At 33.6% G+C, this 19,632-nt stretch overlaps 2 protein-coding genes across 4 annotated transcripts in view; one reads left to right on the forward strand and one right to left on the reverse strand.

Annotated features, from left to right (window-relative positions):
• Positions 1–19,632, forward strand: part of PSMD1 (proteasome 26S subunit, non-ATPase 1) — a 78,298-nt gene that overhangs the window by 36,528 nt on the left and 22,138 nt on the right. The gene's annotated exons all lie outside the window — the stretch shown is intronic.
• Positions 1,033–18,451, reverse strand: HTR2B (5-hydroxytryptamine receptor 2B). 2 transcript variants are annotated; one of them, XM_036421451.2, is made up of 4 exons: positions 18,348–18,451; positions 16,848–17,451; positions 5,789–5,989; positions 1,033–2,200 (listed from the first exon to the last, which is right to left on the reverse strand). In XM_036421451.2, exons 2-4 carry the CDS (start codon positions 17,263–17,265, stop codon positions 1,311–1,313), a joined length of 1,509 nt encoding a protein of 502 aa, XP_036277344.1. In that variant the 5' UTR covers positions 17,266–17,451; positions 18,348–18,451; the 3' UTR covers positions 1,033–1,310. The 2 variants fall into 2 exon arrangements, with proteins under 2 accessions (XP_036277344.1, XP_045431549.1); XM_045575593.1 differs by lacking the exon at positions 5,789–5,989.

The raw sequence follows: 19,632 nt of genomic DNA on the forward strand, positions 1-19,632 counted from the left end.
TAAGCTTTGGCAGCCATGTTCTCAACCTATGAGACCATTCAAGTTTAGGTTCTTGGATTGAGGTCTCATGCCTCCAGCTTGCTCATGTTATTTAAGAAGATTTAGGGCCGAAACCGGTTTGGCTCAGTGGTAGAGCGTCGGTCTGCGGACTGAAGGGTCCCGTGTTTGATTCCGGTCAGGGCATGTACATTGGTTGCAGGCATGTACATTGGTCCCCTGTGGGGGGTGTACAAGGGGCAGCTGGTCGATGTTTCTCTCTCATCGATGTTTCTATCTCTCTCTCTTCCTCTCTGTAAAATATCAATAAAATACATATATATATATATTTTTTTTTAAAAAGATTTAGGTACCCAAAAGTGATTTCATTTTTTTCTTCTCCTCTAGTATACCCACCTTTGCTGAATAGATCCCTGGTATCAACTATTTAATAAACAGCTAGAGTTAACTACTACTAAGTAAATCACACTATAAATGACAATCCAGAGTGATCATTATTTTATATATTTACCAGAGGCCCAATGCATGAATACGTGCATGGGTGGGGTCTGGCCAGCTTGGCCCCAGTTGGGGTAGGGGGAGGTAATTGGGGGCGGGGGGCGATTGGGGCCAGCCATGGGGAGGGGCTTTGGTGGTGGGCTGGCTACCCCAACCCTGAATGGGGCCAAGAGAGGGGCCATGGGAGATTGGCCGGCCACCCCCCCCCCCACCATGGGTATGGGGGGAGCCATGGGTGGTTGGCCAGCCGGGAGGGGCAGAGCTGGCTTGGGGGGGAAGGGCTCTGGGCCAATCTGGGTGGTGGGGGCCAATTGGGGGTGGGACCAGCCGGGGGGAGGGCCTGCAGGAGATTGTCACTGGCTTTTTATTTATAGATAGATAGATATGTAGATTTCTAGTCCTCTGTTTCTATCACTGTTGTTATGCCTTTTGCTTTTAAGGCATTGAAGACAAAGATAATGCTTTGTTTTGTTTTATTTCACTTGTAGCACAGCTTTGCATACAAGTAGCAACTAAAATTCTTATGAAGACATTTTTAAGCCTGAGATGTATTGATTTATTTAATTTTATTTCATTTGAATACCTCAACATTTAACCAGAGTGCTGGATTATTTTAATTTGCAGCTGTACAAAATGATTTTTCTCATGGAGTAATTGTGTTCACATAAAGAAAATGGATAATCTTAATACATAACTCTTAGTTTAAAGAGATGATATGATACATGAGTTAAGTTTTTCATATGATTCTTGGTACATTCATATCTGCTTCATTATCCTACTCATAATTATATTAAATGAAAAATGTGTCATTTCTTTTATACATAACTGACTTGCTCTTCAGTTCTGTCACCTTCATTTTCAGTGAGAAGAAGTGTATCTAGTAGAATGATTGAAGAAGACTGAATGTTTGAACTCCGGAGCCTCATTGGGCTTTGATACATGGCAGGGTTAATCCCATTTCGTATTCCATGTTTTATGAAAAACTTAGAGTTCTCTGCCATTTGATTCCGAAAGATATTACTGGAGCATTTTCTAAGAGTTTTTACTGATTTTGTGGCCTGGTAATTACAGATGATGTATCGGCCAAATGCATCCCGAAATGTCTTGTTGAAGAGAGTATAGACTAAAGGATTCACAGCTGAGGAAACGTAGCCTATCCACACAAATATCTCCAGGAGCATTTTAAGAGTGGTCTGGTTGCAGGAATCACATAAAACTAAAGTTATGTTTGTAATAAAAAAGGGGCACCACATAAGCAAAAAGAGGAAGAACACAATCCCTAGAACCTTTGAGGCTCTCTGTTCATTGGAAATGGTCTGCAGTGACTTTTTTCCAGCTGTGGACATTCTTCTCATAAGTACATCCTGGGTTGGGTTGGGCAGAGTTTTATCCTTGTGAGAACCATCCAGCATTGCCACTTTTTCAGGCGAGGAGCAAGGTGTTTCGTCCCTTTGGAAAACTGTGGACACCGTCAGACACGTTAGGCGTTGAGGTGGCTTGTTTCTGACCAAGTAAGCTTTCTTTTTTAAAGCACGGATAGTGAGAAAGTAGGTGACAATCATGATCGCCAGTGGTATAAAAAAGGAAGCCAGTGAGCCGAAGAGCATGAAATTGCCAAAACGATCTTTTGTCAGTTCACAAGTGATATTATTTGCATTATCCACATCAGTTTCTATCCCTTTAATAGGAACTGGAACAGCAATGCCTAAGAAAGAGGAAACAAGATATATTAATTTTATGACTTTTGGTTCTTAAATTATGTCCTCTTACAGTTTATTTTAGTGGCTTTTTGTGGTTAGTATATTGTAATTCCTGGTACCCACAATACAGAATTTGTCAAAGCACTTAATCAAGGGAAGATTTGAAAAATAGAAAGTAAGTAAGCAAATCTGCTATTTTTTAAACAGACATTGGCTAGTGATTTCAGGTTTATAATTAGGGCTTCTCTAAAAAAATATATTCATAGAATAGTAGAGAATATCTTCATTTACTCTCCACTTCTCATAATCTATTTTTGTTTGTTGATCTATTCCAGCTTAAGGTAAAGGTATTCAAGAGACTCTTTTTATTTTATTCAATGTAGTTATTGTTTTAAGAGACTTCAGAGAATGTTCATGCAACATCTTAATTCTGAATCACTATTATCTTGAAATTACATGGTTTCTTTTAACAGATAATTTTTATCTTTTGATGTTTGTAAATGTCTTTTAACCTTTTCCTTCTTAGGGAAGACTAAGAGGTTCATTGTTTGTTTGTTTGTTTTTTAAATGCTACTTAAGGTTTTTAAATCTTAAAATTTTGAGACTATGTGAATCATGAAATTTATTTTGGGATCGAATTCCTCCAACAAATATGAAAGAAATGTACCTCATGCTAATTTTCTAATACTTTAAATACTATAAATAGTTAAATATTATTTTGCTTGGTGGAGTAGTTTATTAGGAAGACAAATAACACAAGGAATAGCCTGGATCTTTTTCCTTTGAAAAAGCAGATATTTTCTTAAGAGTCTGAATTAATCTTTAGAAACCTCTAGAATCCTTGTGTTGTTTTATGAATCTAAAAGTGCTCCTTTATCTTGCACAGTCTTTTTATGGTAGCTAAAGAGCCCTTGACAAGAATACTTTCCTCAAACCCTTTCCAGTGGAGGCCACTGCTTTTTCTACTTTTCTGCATGAGCACACCAGGAAGAGGATTCTGTATACTTAACTATTCTACACTAGGGGTCAGCAAAATACAACTTGAGGGCTAAATCTGGCCTGCCTTCTGTTTCTGTAAATAAAATTTTATTGGACCATAGCCATATTCATGTTAACGTATTTCTGTGGCTTTTGTTCTGCTGCAGAGTTGAATAGTTGTGACAAGAGCCTGCAAGCCCAAAATATTTACTATTTTGCCCTTTACAGAAAAAGTTGGCTGAACCCTGCTCTATTGTCTTACTTCCAGATAATCATTCCACCATTTTTTCCAAAAAAACATTTCCCTTTTAAAGTCTATTTAATTGACTTATACCATTCTATTCTCCATTTATCTACCAACTTCCTAGACATTTGTTATCTTGCTTGATAGCTCCTTGTTATAGTCTTCCTCTCCACTGTTCCATTGCTAACATCTCCCATGACTTTATCCCATTGATGACCCTTACACCTTAATTTCATGTTCTTGAACTTCTCAACTGTAATTATTATTGTTGTTTGCACCCCTGAAGCCTTTTTAAAATCTACTTAAAATCCCTTATCTAAAATTATGAACTCTGATATTTCCCTTTCTTGCCCTTATAATCTTCATTGCTGTAAAAATTTTGTTTATTGTTATCTTGACCTCTGGTCCATCCTTCCTTCTCTATTTTCACATCCCATTAACCTTATCAAGGCTCACATTACCTTCTCAGCCAGTTTGTAGGCCAATACAAAAGTTTCCACTGTACTTTTTAAACCCTTCCCTTTTTATTCTCCTTTAATATCTTACTGTTGCCAAGTGTTATCGTGGATAATCATAAATTCAGAAGAAGAAAGTGAACTCTTTTAGTACTTTGCAGAATTTAAAAACTGAACTAACCCCATCATTAGCTTTTCCTTTACAAATTTACTAAATTGTCATTGGTTCTACAAAACAAATGAAAAGAGCATTGATCTTGGCCTTGGTGCTGAAAAGCTGTAAGAATCCTTAAGCCAACCATTTAAACCTCTAGGATTTTTTTTCTCATATATAAAAGGCAAGAGTAGATTTGTAAGATTCCTTCCAAAGCCATAAGTCTGGGGTCTTTTAATTCTTACCCCCTCCTCCCACCCCCCGTATACTTATATCTTTGTATTAGCCTAAGTGTAAAGATTCTTTTTCTTTTAATCTTTGTAGTCTTAGTACCTAGCACATCATAGATGCTAAATAAATTTTTGATCAGTTTATGAATTCATGTTATCCAGCCTTAATTGAGGCACCACATCTACCAACAGACTGTTTATATATTGGCCTGACCATATTTCACAGTTTCAAATGTTTTAATTCTTAAGATTTCATTTTTCCTATTTTCTTCCTGCCTTTGCCTATTCTTCTCACCCAACCTCAAAAGATGTGAGTCTTTTGAAGTGAACTACTTTAGGTTTCCTCCTCTCCACTTTAAATATTGGTAATTGTCACCTGTTATCTCCCATGCCTTTTCCCTATATCAGTGTTTGGCAAACTGCAGCTGCTCTGTTGACTGGTGAGTTTGCTGACCATTGCCCCAGCTTCCTTTTGGAGAGCCTCTTCCGCTCTGTCAGTCAGGCTCTGCCCTCCAAACTGGATGCAAATCTCCATTCTGGACAGACTTTACTTTGACCCTACTTTCTTCCCAAGCCGGAGGAGTAACACTCCTTCCTTTTACCTCCAGGCTTTTTAAGAGGTTGGCCCTGATGTCATTATTTCAGGAATATAAAGGTTTAATTTCAGTGTCTTGCTTTTTGCCCCAGCGTTCTTATTCTGATTAGAGAGAAGTCACATCTTCTCTTGCTTTCCTTTTAGATGCTAGGTCTCTTGATTTTTTTCTTTCCTCTTTGAATGTTTTATACCATGAAGACTTGAATGATCATAGTAATTGTTGTGAATTTATTTGTTTTTCTGATATTAACTTATAAGAGGTTTGAGTTATTTATGCTGTACTTTATGCTAAGATATACTATATTATAGCAGCTGTTAAAGATGGACAAGAGGCATAAGACAGTTTAGAAGAAATATGATTTTTTTATAAATCATTTCTGAACATCATTTGTATCTTTCTTAAAACTTCTAATTAAACATATTCAAAACTTAGACGGTTGCTGCCTTTAGTATGTACACATATTTGCTTCCAAGATGAATTTATCATCTTTGATACCTGCATACAAAATACTTGGACTTTTTTTTTTTTCTATTTATCTTCTTAGATGTGATTTAAGATGATTTTTTGTTGTTCTTGTTATTTTAATATTTTAGGATTCTGAATGCTACCTAGACTTTAGTGATCTGTTAGCAAATATGAAAACTGTTTTTAGACTTATTCTTCCTTCATGTCAAAATCAAAACAGGAAGATATATCAGTAAACATGAAAATGGTTCTTTCTGAGGACATAAACTTTTCTCCTTTTTTATACTTTTTGCTGATAATATGGTTTAGAAGCTGTATGGTTAATATAATGGCATAAGAGCTTGTGTAGATGTGCCAGTAAGCTGCCTTGACTTTTCGTGCTGAGTTTCGTAGCTCACGAGGCCTGGAATTCTAGCTAAATGGAGCCAAAGGCTATATACACCACCCTGCACCCTGACATTTCCGACATACCTATTGAAATTAACCACACCGCTGTAATCTTGATGAATGCTGTAGCTCGTGAGTTATATTGATTAGCCTGGATTGGCTTTTTGATGGCTATATAACGATCCACTGAAATTGCACAGAGATGCATAATGGATGCAGTAGAAAAAAGAACATCAAGAAATAACCAGGCAGGACATAGAACAAGGGGGAGGGGCCACATAGCCTCTGAAAGAAAGAAAGAAAAAACAAAAACATTTGTTCAGCAAAATAACAACTTTCAATCTGCAATTTTTCTTCAAAATGCTACATTTTTTAACCTTTTTTTTTTTGTTTACCTGAAATTTAATAACAAACTACAAGATAATGTTTAACTTCAGATAATAGAATCAATAATATTAAAAATATATTTCTGCAGATGGTACCTTCTAAATATATTTTTTGTTCTTATAATTAAAACCCTTTTCTAAATCAGTGTGTAGCTTTATTGTGACCTTTGCTGTTTTGTCTATCCTTTTGTGATTTTTAAAAAATTTACAGGATGTTGCACTTGGAACTTGCCCTTGCTATTCAAATAAAATTTTATTTTTTAAACTGCTGTTATAAAAGAAGAAAACCTTTTACCACATGGAGGAAGCAATAGAATATGGGGAGAGAGAAAAAAGAGTATTAGAATGAAATTCTCAGTGATACCTGGGATTTAGGCTCACTTCTAGCATTAACTAGCAACGTGAACCTTGTATAGCAAACTCATTTGGTAAAATAATTAAGTGAAATTATTTGAGTTTTCTTTTTGACAGAAATAGCTCTTAAATAAAGTTTATAAAAGAAATGGCTTCAGGTTATGCTAAGGAAAAGTGAATTATTATCCTTTCAAGTTACGGAGATGAAATAAATGATAGGAACTTTTTGTTTAAACAGAAAATTTCAGGATTAGATATAGTACTTGATTTATTTAACGAACTCTTACTTTAAAAAAACACCATATACCTCATACAATCTTAAACATTTAAGAAATATAAACTTTTTTAAAATCTAAGGTTTTAGATATGGTATTCAATATTCTACATAGCTTTCCAATAAATTTATTTAGACAAGTATTCATACATAAGAGATTTGCTACATTATGTGTTATCCATATACCTACTACATACAAAATAAACTAAAATGTATGTTACACTGGCCTGTGTGGCTCAGTTGGTTGGGTGTCATCCTGTGCACCCAAAGGTTGTCGGTTCAATTCCTAGACTGGGCAAATGCCCAGGTTATGGGCTCATTCCCTGATAGGGGACATGCATTAGACAGCAGATCTATGTTCTGCTCTCACATTGCTGTCTCTCTCTTCCTCTGTGTCTCCCCCTCTCTCCTTCCTGCCCCTTTCCTCTCTTAATAAAGTTAGTAATAAGCATCTTCAGGTAAGGATTAAATAAATTCTTTTTACAGCTCGTCCTGTGTTCACTGACAAAATATAAACTACTTTTCCTGGGTTTTGCAAGTGTATCTAACTTTTACAGGCATAAGATGATTGGGGTAATTGATGGAGGACGAAGATAACTTCTCAGGATTTCAGAGCACCAACTGGCCCTTTTATTGTAAACTGTTTAAACTCAAGAAGCCTAGGGATGGAGAGAGATTATTATCCTAGACCAAAAAAAGAGAGGGGGGGGGGGAGAAAATAATTAAAGAAGTTTTATAGACTTGAATTTGTTTGTTTATTTTCAAGAATCAAGTAGGATTTCAGTGAAAAAAATATTTGGATACTTCACAAAAAGGTAGCCAGATCAACATATTAAAATATTTCTTCTTAGGAACATAATAACAAAATCAGTATGAATTTTTGTTTAGAAAGGGTAAATTATTGCATGGTATTTGTTTCCATGTTCAGCAACTTCTTTAGAAAAAGTATTAAAGCATCAGGTGGAAGGAGTAATTCATATTCTTAAGTAAATTACTATTACCATACCATTCCTACTTCACTGAATTGGGGTGGGGATAAGGATGAAGATAATAAATTATAGAGTCACTGAGCTGAAAGGGACCTTAGAGATTATATCACTGATTTTGCAGATGAGTGAATTCAGATACAGTTAAGTCTCTGAATATGAAAGGGATCATTTATTTATCAAAACTTGAAAGTATTCTTTCAAGCCTTGCTGCTCAAAGTGTGCTCTTCAGATCTGCAAGGATCAGCATAACCTGGGAACTTGTTAAAACTGCAAGTTCTTAGGCCTCATCCCAGACACTTGAATCAGACTCTGCAGATGAACAAGATACCAGGGTGATATGTATGCAAAATTAATGTTTAAGAAACACTGTTTTAAGACTTCCTGGGGAAGGTTGTTTCTGGCTTTATATTTGTTAATGTAGACTAGACACAAGTTTTGCAGTGTAAACTACTTAAACTGAGCTGTATTTTGAACTTTAGGACTGAGTAGGAAATAGAAAAAGGCTCAAGTCTGGAGTTGCATCCATAGATATTGATCATACCTAAGTATTGTAAAAGGCAGGTAATTAATGTCGTATCTTAGGCTTTATTTATTTTTATTTATTATTATTTTAAATTTTATCCTTATTGTTGAAAGTATTCCCCCATTGATCCCCTCCACCTCACTTCCACCCCCTTTACAGGCCTTCCCTGCACTGTTGCCTATCCGTGGTTTATATATATATGCATATAAGTTCTTTTTAATGGGTTGCTAATAATTTTTAAACTTGCCTATTATGGGTTATATTTTTTAAAATTAAGATCTGGAAAATTTTAATCATAAATCTAGTAGCCATAAACTGGAAGCCACAAAGAACTTTCATATAAAAAGAACATGTCTTTGGAATTATATTATCTGATCCACATATTCCTAATTGTGGGCTAAGAGGGAAAGTTCTTTAGTGCTAATTTAATTAAACCTATGAAGCCTTGTTAGCCTCATTTTCCAATAAATTTATTTTATAATTCCCGTTTTGGAACAGGTAATAGGTATTAAAGTCAGTTCAGATCGCTATAATTTTGTTGATTCAGTGCTTTCTTATTGATAATAGAAGAAATATTGAGGCATAAAAGACAATTTTCTTTGAAAAGGAAAGAGACTGCCCTAGTCGGTTTGGCTTATTGTTTAGAGCGTTGGCCTGAGGACCTTAAGGGTTCTGATTCAGTTCCGGTCAAGGGCACCGTATCTTGGTTGCAGGCTTGACTTTAGTCCTGAGATGTGTGCTGTATCTCTCTCCATTGATTTTCTTTCTCTGTCTCTCCCTGTCCCTTCTACTCTCTCTAAAAATCAGTGGGAAAAATATCCTCTATTGCCGAAACCGGTTTGGCTCAGTGGTAGAGCGTCGGTCTGCAGACTGAAAAGTCCCAGGTTCCATTCCGGTCAGGGGCATGTACGTTGGCTGCGGGCACATCCCCGGTAGGGGGTGTGCAAGAGGCAGCTGGTTGGTGTTTCTCTCTCATCAAAGTTTCTAGCTCTCTATCTCTCTCCCTTCCTCTCTGTAAAAAATCAATAAAAATATATTTTAAAAAAATATATCCTCTGGTGAGGTTTAACAAAACAAAAACAAAAAAGAGAGAGAAAGAGAGACTATGAAATTTAGGAATAAGAGAAATGGATCATTAAGAATTAAACTTTATGATTCCAAGTTTTATGAAATACTAGTGAATAGACATTTTATGAAACTAATATAAAATAAGTAGATGACTTTATTAATAGAAATATTTTATACAAAGAAAAGAAAAAAAGGTTTATCTAATTGCCTAAGTAAATTTAGGTAATCTAAGAATTTATACAAATTAAAAACAATTCTAGACATTCTCAGTTTATAAAGGGACTTTTTCTTTTTTAAAAAAATATTTTTATTGACTTTTTACAGAGAGGAAAGGAAAGGGATAGAGAGCTAGAAACATCGATGAGAGAGAAACATCTACCAGCTGCCTCCTTCACACCCCCCACTGGGGATGTGCCCGCAACTAATGTACATGCCCTTGACTGGAATCGAACCTGGGACCTTTCAGTCTGCAGACCGATGCTCTTCCACTGAGTCAAACCGGTTTCAGCTATAAAGGGACTTTTTCGAGTCCATATGCTTTCATTCTAAAATTATCTTTTCAGTTATTATGAATTTCATAGGCTCAAGGTAAGAAAAGTTTCTTACTATTTAGAATAACTATAAAAGATTCCGTTGATAATGGTAAGATAGATTAACTATTACAAAACTTTATGTTATTTTTATTAGAAGTTTCAATTTTGTTTTAACGATTTAGATTATAATTTCATATATTTCTTGTAATGTATTGTGTCCAGCTTATTTCCATGAAAACTTATTTTAAATGGAACAGTTGCAGATTTATATAAAAAGAAAGGTGTTTCTAAGAGTCAGTCTATGGGAAATAAGTTATCAGATAGTTTAACTAAACTATTGCTACCCTGCTTGGCCAGTATGGCTCAGAGGTTGAGTGTTGGCCCAGGAAGGATTTTCCAGCCAGGGCACATGCCTAAGTTGCAGGCTTAATCCCCAGGAGGAAGGTGAGTGGAGGGTAGCTGATTAATGATGTTTCTCGTCTCATCGATGTTTCTTTTCTTTTCTTTTTTTTTTAAATATATTTTATTGATTTTTTACAAAGAGGAAGGGAGAGAGATAGAGAACTAGAAACGTCGATGAGAGAGAAACATCGACCAGCTGCCTCTTGCACACCTCCTACTGGGGATGTGCCCGCAACCAATGTACATGCCCCTGACCGGAATGGAACCTGGGACCTTTCAGTCCGCAGACCGACGCTCTACCACTGTTTCGGCTCATCGATGTTTCTATCCTTCTCCCTTCATTTCCCTCTAAAAATCAATGAAAACATATTATTTAAAAAAAAAATCACTGCTACTCTGGGGCTCTAAATTTGTCTTCATAAAAACAACAGGAGGAAGAAAAGATTTAAATTACATAGCATCTGTTGTCCTGTAAAAGGAAAGTGCACAACTTTTCTCTGAAAAATATATCATTGTATACCTCTTTCCCCCACCCACTTTCAAATAAATTCAAAGAAGAATTTAATTTCAATAAGGTTTGAATAATTGCCTTTCTATGAGTGCCTGAACTAATTACAAATTGATAATGTAGAAACAAAACAAGTCTTAGATGAGTTTTAGGTTATAGGCAGCTCATTATTTATCTAAAATATTTGTAGCATAGAAAGTATTTATCTCCGTCTTTTGAGATCTTGCTTCCAGATGGATCCTCTCTTTGGCTCAAATAAATTTTCATAAACATTCAAAAAAATATTAATAGCACAAGTGTTTTGTTGTCTAAAATGAGGACTTGCATGCTTTAGATACAACCATGCTAACAGGGTGGTGGAATTGCCATTCAGTCAGATACATTTCTGTTTGTCTTCTAGACAAGGTTTAACAACGTCATATGCATAGGTCTAATACTTTCCTCAGAAAAGAGGTCTGGCAGTATCTCAAGAATTTATACATGTATTGGTTAAGACCCAATTAAATGATATTCTGTATCATTTAATATGAAATATAACTTTTAAAAAACACTGGTTTCTTGCCTTTGTTCCTACAGAAAATTCTATGGTCCTCTTGTTAAGAGTGATTTAAAATATAAATGTTGGCAGTATGTTGGATATGACATTTTTAGTTGAAATAATTTCTCATTTCATTTGAGGAAGTAGTTTAATATATATTAAGGGTGTGAGAGTCAGTTCTCCTGCATTCAAATTGTGTTTTTATTTATTTTTATGTTCTCTCATAAAGTAGGGATGATGATAATAATTTTTATAGGGTTGCTTTGAGGATTAAATGCAATAATAAATGTAAATTTACGTGTTTAAAACGTCTGGCATAGATAAAGCACTCAATAGATGTACTACTGTTGTTTGACAGAAACTAGCCAACTAGCCCAGACATTAAAACACTCATATTTAGAAACAATAACCCATATCAGTATAAAATCAGTATGTTTTTCTCCTGCCTCCATCCAATTGAACTTAAAACTGTACTTCAAAAAAGGTATGAGAACATGTTTAACTGTTTAACTTTTCATTTGTAATGAAAATGTGCCTCATACTAAAGTTGAATTTATTTTATATAAAATGGCAAACACATACAATCTATATTCATTACCATGCCTGTTTTTTTGTTTGTTTTGCAAAAAACAATCATTTTTTGTGTGTTTCTTTTTTGTTGTTTTGTTAATCCTCACCCAAGGATATCTTTCCATTGACTTTTAGAGAGTGGAAAGGATGGGGAGATACACAAAGAGAGAAACATCAGTGTGAGAAAAACACATCAATTGGTTGCCTCTTGCAAGCACCTCGACCAGGCCTGGCAATTGAGCCTGCAACCAAGGTACATAGCCTTGACCGGAATCAAACCTGGGACCCTTCAGTCCGCACATTTTATCTGAAATCTGCTTACCCTTTGGGTAAGTTCTTAATTTGGAAAACTGAGTTATATCATCAGTTTAGGAAATAATTCTCAGTAATCTGTAAGTCTGAGCCATAAGATAGTTCCCTTTGGAGGATTTCAAAGACTACGTACGTATTTATTTCTAAAGCCTTTTCCCAGAGGGCTGTGCTGTAGAGTTCACAAAGGTAAATAGTTCATGAACACATTTGAGCAGGACAAATTCAAAAAAGACATAGTTTCAAGTATACATTTTTTTAATCTAAGAAATTTTTATGTCTCCATCTTTACTTTCCAGAAAAGGGATACATAGATAAGTGCTTTAATTTTTATTATGAAGCTTCTGTTTTTATTTGTTGTTTTTCCACTACATTTAAGCATATGAAATATTCTGGGGTTAGATGTCTGATATAATAGCGCTTAAAATGTTTCAAGTGATTTAATACTTATGAAATTTTTTCCTTGGTTTTTAAGTTTTCCACTTTCCAAAAAGAAATGCCTTTAATTACTTTGCTCCCTCATTTAATAATTGGATGGAGCAGCATTTTATTGCATAAATTTATAACTGATTTTTATTTTATTTTACTAGTATACATCTGTTTCCTCTCTGTTTAGACACCATCTGACTAAATCACATCTAAACTAAATAACGTATTTAAGGATATAAACTCTTTTGCATACTATACTGATAATATTTGCCAATTATTAGTGCCTATAATGTCATAGGCCCTATTTGACAATTTCATAAGATACCTGCAATGTAAGATTTAGCAAACCAATATTACAGATAAGGTGATTGGACTCTGATATGTTAAGTGACTTACCTAAGCCAACATAGGAGACCAGGATTCAAAGCCTGGGTGTCTGTTTGAAACACCGCCTCCTCTCCCCACCCTTCCGCAATCCTTTAGCCATTTTAATACATCCTCTTTCAACTGTACCGCAGATAATGTTTAACTTACAGATCATGAGACATGGATTAAAATTTAAGTTATAAATAAACCAATAATGACTAATGGATGACCAAATGCTGTAAATATTTATTTAATGAGAAAAGGAAAATTTAGAGAAATTCTTAACGTGAGCATCCTTTTTTGTATTGACATATGATGTTCTGTTCTCCTTTGTGTCCTACCTAATTTCTAATGTAGGCATTTTCAGGACTTATGCTATAAGTTACTAATTTGTGATCCTGGATTTTAGGAATGTATAGGCAAGACAGTAAAAAAATAAAATAAAAATAGAACTGTATAATAGAGCTGTTAAGGCCAGAGAGGAACAAGTGACAGAAAAGTTGACAGAGCACAACTCTTTTGAAAAACCATGTTATGCCAGGAGTCATAATCTTGGTAAAATAAAAATTCAAACACTATATAATCAAGTATTATGTAAGTTATTGGTGAAGTAAAATATTCCTCAGAATAGTATAAGAACTTTTTAAAATTCAGTGCTCTCCTCTTTTTAAAATTTAAAAAATATATATTTTATTGATTTTTTACAGAGAGGAAGGGAGAGGGATAGAGAGGTAGAAACATCAGTGAGAGAGAAACATCGATCAGCTGCCTCTTGCACACTCCCTACTGGGTATGTGCCCGCAACCAACGTACATGCCCTTGACCAGAATTGAATATGGGACCCTTGAGTCTGCAGGCTGATTCTCTATCCACTGAGCCAAACTGGTTAGGGCTCCTCTTTTTAAAATTTAATTTTATTAAAGTATGAACTAATATAAAGTTTCTTTGTTATTTTAATTGAATTTCCCTGAGATAACTAAAGTCACTCATCATCATAGTGGTAGTTAACTTTTTATATCTATAGAATTAGAGATACTTTTGTTTGTACAGACTTGCAGACATTCTGAGGAGTCTTTCTGTAATGAAAGAAAATATACAAAATCTGTTCCTTCCATTTAAAGTTAGAAATTCTTATAAATGCATTAATGTAGGAAATCTTACTAATTATTAGAATGTAAAGGGCTGTCAAAATTTCTTAATATTTGAAGTTTTATAATATGTGCAATTCCCAATTTTTGAATGCATTGTTTTGAAGCTTTAAAGAGGGCAGCATGCATTTTTTTTTCTTTCTTTTTTAAAAATATAATTTATTGATTTTTTTACAGAGAAGAAAGGAGAGGGATAGAAAGTTAGAAGCATCAATGAGAGAGAATCATCAATCATTAATCAGCTGCCTCTTGCACACCTTCTACTGGGGATGTGCCTGCAACCCAGGTACATGCCCTTGACTGGAATCGAACCAGGGACCTTTCAGTCCTCAGGCTGACGCTCTATCCACTGAGCCAAACCAGTTTCGGCAGCATGCATTTTCTTCATACACTTTCACATAGAAATACAATGTTTTCAGTAATGAATTAATGCAATAATTTTTAAATAGTGATTAAGTGCTTGGTTAATTTCATTTTAAAAAAATCTAACCCTACTATAAAGCTTGATTACTGATAGTAAAAGTGTTTGGGACTATGAAAGATTTTATTTTGTAATTTAAAATTAACTAATGCAGGTTGTCTTCCCAAAAATGTATATATACCTTAATAACTAATAGCTCAGTTTTGAAAATGAAATGTATTTTAATAAACACTGCCTTTATAATTATTCACAGTGTGTGTATACATTTTGGGGGGATATCCTATACTTGAAAGAATGTAATGTAGTTAAAAATACATAAATTATTTAGGACATAAATAGAAAGATTTTCTACATATGTTAAAATATGTTGAATTTCCTGTTAACTTTTCTTACTAAGAATATCTTGGGCCCCAAAACTTTAAATAATATAACCTTCGTTTTCAGCTGCTGGATACCTATTTTTTTCCCGTGGAATACATGAAATTACCTCTCTTATCTGTTTTTGTGTTTCGTTTGTCACCTCGCTTTAATACTATGGAGCTTTGCCTTTTCAGATTCCTTAACTATTTAGCTGATAATTTATAAGTATCTACCACAATATTTTATATATAGTAGATGTTTGATGTTTATGGACTCAGGATATTAAAGTTAAAATTTACTTCTACATAACTTGTTCAATCTCACTTATCAATTAAATTTTATGGTAGTAGGAGGTGAACATTTTAACATTTTTCGTATGCCTCGCAAAGCCCAACTTAAAGAGTATGATTTTACACATAAGGCTATTTTTATGTATATGGAGATAAGAGCTGGAATCCAGTACCTGTACAATTTCTACTAAATATGCATAAATGTTCCTACATAATCTCATTTATTGTATTTCTTTTCATTTTATTGAGAATCAAAATTGTTTAGGTTCTCTTTTAGAGTAAGATTTCTTAATTTTTCATGGTTACATGTAGCACTAGATTACTCAAAAAAATTATGAATTTATAAAAAGAGGATATATAAATAGTATGAATGATTAGAGAATCTATTAAAGCAGCAGAATTTATTCACTGATTGCTCTGCCACAAAAATTAAAGCATGCGTAAATATTGGCTTAAAATGGGAAGTTTAAGCCCATCACCATTCGGTTATATTTGGGGGATCAAGTGCTTAATTTTAGTTATCTTTTCTATAAGTATAAAAATATAATGTTTCAACCTGAATATAATTTGAATGGCAGTTTTTCTTCACTTTCTAATATGCATTGCAGTTAAATAAATTTTACTTCTATAATCTGAAATATTTTTGTCTTTGCCATATAAGCATAATTCCAAGAAGCCCTATTCTCTTATAAATAATCATTTTTCTTAAGCACTTAATGAAGGGAATACCAATTTATACCAAGCATTAAATAAGTTAAATATCCTTAGTATTGATTACAATATTAGGAATCCTCATAATTCATCAGCAGAATTATTTGTGTTTACTCAAATTCTATACATGAATTAGAAACTACTTATATAATTTTAATATCTTTTTATTATAACAAACTAAATGTCAGTGTTAGACTACATTTTTTATTGTAAGAACTCGGGTGCTTATCACTTACATTAATAACCTAGAGGTCTGATTCCTCTTACTTATGTATCAAGGACATGAATGGTCAGAAATCATAAAAATTAAATACACGGGTCATCTATTGGGACACTGAGCCAGACCACTTCCTTCAGCGACTAAACATAATTTTTTCTTTAACATGACACATGTGTAAGATTTGTGTTTGAGTCTAAATTACACAAACTATAAAAAGATACAAGAAATTCTAGAATAATTCTCATTTTAAATGGTGATTTAAATTAAAATTTAGTGATTCAAAGATCTTATCATTAATAATTAACCCAGCACATAACTGTTACAGAAGTGTCCTGCCTATGGCTTTGTCAAGTAAAAAAGCATTAATAATGGGAAAGTTGAAGTATATGTCCTTCGCTATAATTTTTTGGTAATGTGTACAAATCAATGAATATTGCTGGATGACTTCAAATTATTTTATTAGGTTAAGGAGGGAGTAAAATTATTTCTAAGAAATTATTTTTGCTTTTTAAAACTACCATAGAAAACTTGAAACTAATATAATATGTCAACTATAATTTAAAAATAAATAGTTTCATGAATAAATAAAACTAACATAGAAAATTATTAAAAACAAACTGTTTACTCGCTATGTGTTTTAGTAGTCAAGGTCCGCCTTTAAAGATTAAGTAAGTATTCATTCCTTAGTAGTATAGTATATCATAGTTCTTTGATTTGATGGCAGGAACAAAATGAAATACTTACCAAACATTATTGTCAAGAGGGCAATTGGCATCACAAATAATCCAACCAGCAAATCAGCCACTGCCAGGGACATTAGAAAATAATTGGTAGCATACTGCAGTTTTTTCTCCAGTGAAACAGCCAGAATAACAAGGATGTTTCCGCCAATTGTAGGTATTATCACCATGGTTATCAGAAGAGCTGCCCAGCGTGGCTTGTTTCCCTGTTGCTCACCAATCTGTTTCATTTCCTCTGGTATTGATTCTGTCTGTAATCCAGACCAGTTAGAAGAGATTAAGTGATCAAATGAGCTCTGCAAAATGAGCTCAGGAATTGTGCTGTGTTCAGATGTTCTATAAGAGAAAGCCATTCGCTGTTTTTCTGTGATTTGATCCGATTCCAGACAATGGTCAGCATGGTCAGTCGATAAACTGGTCATCTGCTTTTTTAAGGCATTCTTCCCATGCCAAATACTTGAAGCCAAAGTTGATTCTTTCCTTCCAGAACAATTCCAAGTTCTCTAAAATAGAGCACACATGCCTCTGTCCATGTCTGTAGGTAAAGCCCACGTTTAATATTCTGCAGAGGCTCAGATTTCAGAAAGTCTCTTGAAATAAAAGGATAGCTGTAAAAAATATATATATATACTTTATTAATTTCTCTCTTTTTTTCTTTTTTTCTTTTTTTTTTCCTTTTGTAGTGGTAGAGTTGTGTTAGAATTGGAATGTCTGGAAGTTTTTCCTAGGTATAAAATATGTGAGTTGCATTATTTTATTTACTTTCAAAAAACAGAATAACACTTGAACATAGCCTTTCCCTTCACAGTAAGTCTCTTGTGCATTTTTGACAGTGTAGCCAGTTTCCACAAATATGTTCCTGATATTTAAGTGGTTAAAATAAAAAACGAGTTAACTTTACCTTAGAATATGTACCAAAGAATAGAAACTCCAAAGTACTAAATAGTTCTGAATTGAACTTTTTGTTACACACTAGCCACATACCTAGAAACACTCTCGGCCCACCTAAAGTGTAAATTTTTACTAGCTAGGAAATTTTTAATTGTAGTTTTTATTCTTTGAACAATCCTTATCTTAATACTGATATAAGTGCTGTTTTCATAAAGCATTTTAGGACTTCTTTAATTTGATAGAAGGGAAAAATACAGGTATTACTAGGATCCAAATAATTGTTTTAGTAATTTCATCTTGTAAAAAAAGTATGTTTCTGCAACAGATATTTTTTTCCAAATTTATCCCTTTCTCCCAAATTTGAACCAGTTCTTTGTTTTAAATAATAATTTTTCTTAACTTTCTCAGTTTCCTTGGAAAGGAGGGGAAACTAAGAGGAAGATTAAAACATTTATTCATGAAATCTACAGATCCCATATTAAAAATTTTCCATTTAACATTGGTAAATTTTTCATTTTAGTTCTTAAACTACTAAATAGAAATGAAAGATTATACTAGGACAATTTTTAAAGAAAAAATATATTAACTCTATTATTATTTATCAAATACTTACCTCTTATTTGCTCGTTTTCATTATCTGCTCAGTGGACCTGCTTGCTGTTGTGACTGAAGTCCTCCTCCCGTTGACTTATTCTGAGCCTCCAGCACTGGCACTTGAAAATAATGAAACTAATGTGTTTTATAGCTGTAAGCATGCCAAGGAGGTTATTTCCTCTTTGATATATTCGTTTTTAGAGAGTAGCGGCATTCATTATAATTCATAAAATCACCAATGAAATATGTTGAACCAGTTCATGACCCTTATTCAAGTTATATTCTTAAGAGCTCTCTTTAATATTTGGGAAATTATAATAAACCCTGTCATTTTAGGTTAAGATAGATTTGTTGTGGTTTAATCCTGGGCTGTTTTTCCCATTTGAGGAAAAATAAGACACAATCTAGAAATTGTAGAGCTTTCATTCTGTGAAGAATCTGCCCTGTGAGCCTTATAGCAATTTCTAGAGTTCTATTTTCTGGCTGTGAAACAAGATTCTTACCCAGCTTTTTATGCCTTTGCTGTGGAACATAATTTGCTCTGGTTGCAGCCTTATATAGAAAAGCACAGGAAGAAGGTCTGTATCATAGGTTTTAGCAGAAACTTTTTCATTGCTTATTTTTAAACAAATGGCCTCTGAATTTGAGAGTTAGTTCATTGGCAATTTTTTTTGTTTGTTTGTTTTGTTTTTTCACAGATATGTTGGAAAAAGCATATGATATATAAAGGAAATATATTTCTGCTATGTTATCTAAGTTTTCGCAACCATAACACTACCTTAGTACTAGAACTTCAGCATTCTCAGTTTCCTTTTTAAAAGATCATCATAGATCACTTGTATTTTAAAATTATTTAATTACTTTGATTACTGATAGTACTTATAGTGTAACCTTTTGCTGTTTCAAATTATATTTCTTAGCTTGTGTGGTAGTTATTGGAAAATACTTGGTTCATTTCAGTTTTTCTGAGCACTTAAGATTTTATTTAATATTTGCTTTTTTAAAACTCAAAATTCAATATTTTAGAAAAAATATTTAAGAATTTGAGGTAAAAACAAATAAAATAATACTCAAGAACAATAAGATGGATTTAGTGTGCCAGAATTTGTCTTTAGGAATATGGAAATATTTTTTAAATACTGTTTTATTATGAAGTTACATTTTGGCTCTGTCCTTACACAGGTATATAGAGGTTTGCAAAACAAATTACATCATATTTAAAACAGCAGCCCCATTGTATCCAATGAAAAGACATGTATGAAGTAAACATTAATTTGTGTTTATAGATAAATTTTTATAAGTAT

The sequence above is a fragment of the Pipistrellus kuhlii genome, unplaced genomic scaffold (assembly GCF_014108245.1).
Source record: "Pipistrellus kuhlii isolate mPipKuh1 unplaced genomic scaffold, mPipKuh1.p scaffold_m20_p_7, whole genome shotgun sequence".
In the NCBI taxonomy this organism is placed as follows: Eukaryota; Metazoa; Chordata; class Mammalia; order Chiroptera; family Vespertilionidae; genus Pipistrellus; species Pipistrellus kuhlii.

Coding starts and splice junctions, on each gene's coding strand:
- HTR2B (XM_036421451.2), bottom strand. CDS start 17,265: ATGACCAGTTTATCGACTGACCATGCTGACCATTGTCTGGAATCGGAT. Junction 5,990..16,847: donor CCTCTTGACAATAATGTTTG/GTAAGTATTTCA, acceptor TCTTTCTTTCAG/AGGCTATGTGGCCCCTCCCC. Junction 2,201..5,788: donor GGTGTGGTTAATTTCAATAG/GTATGTCGGAAA, acceptor CCTCTTTCTTAG/GCATTGCTGTTCCAGTTCCT.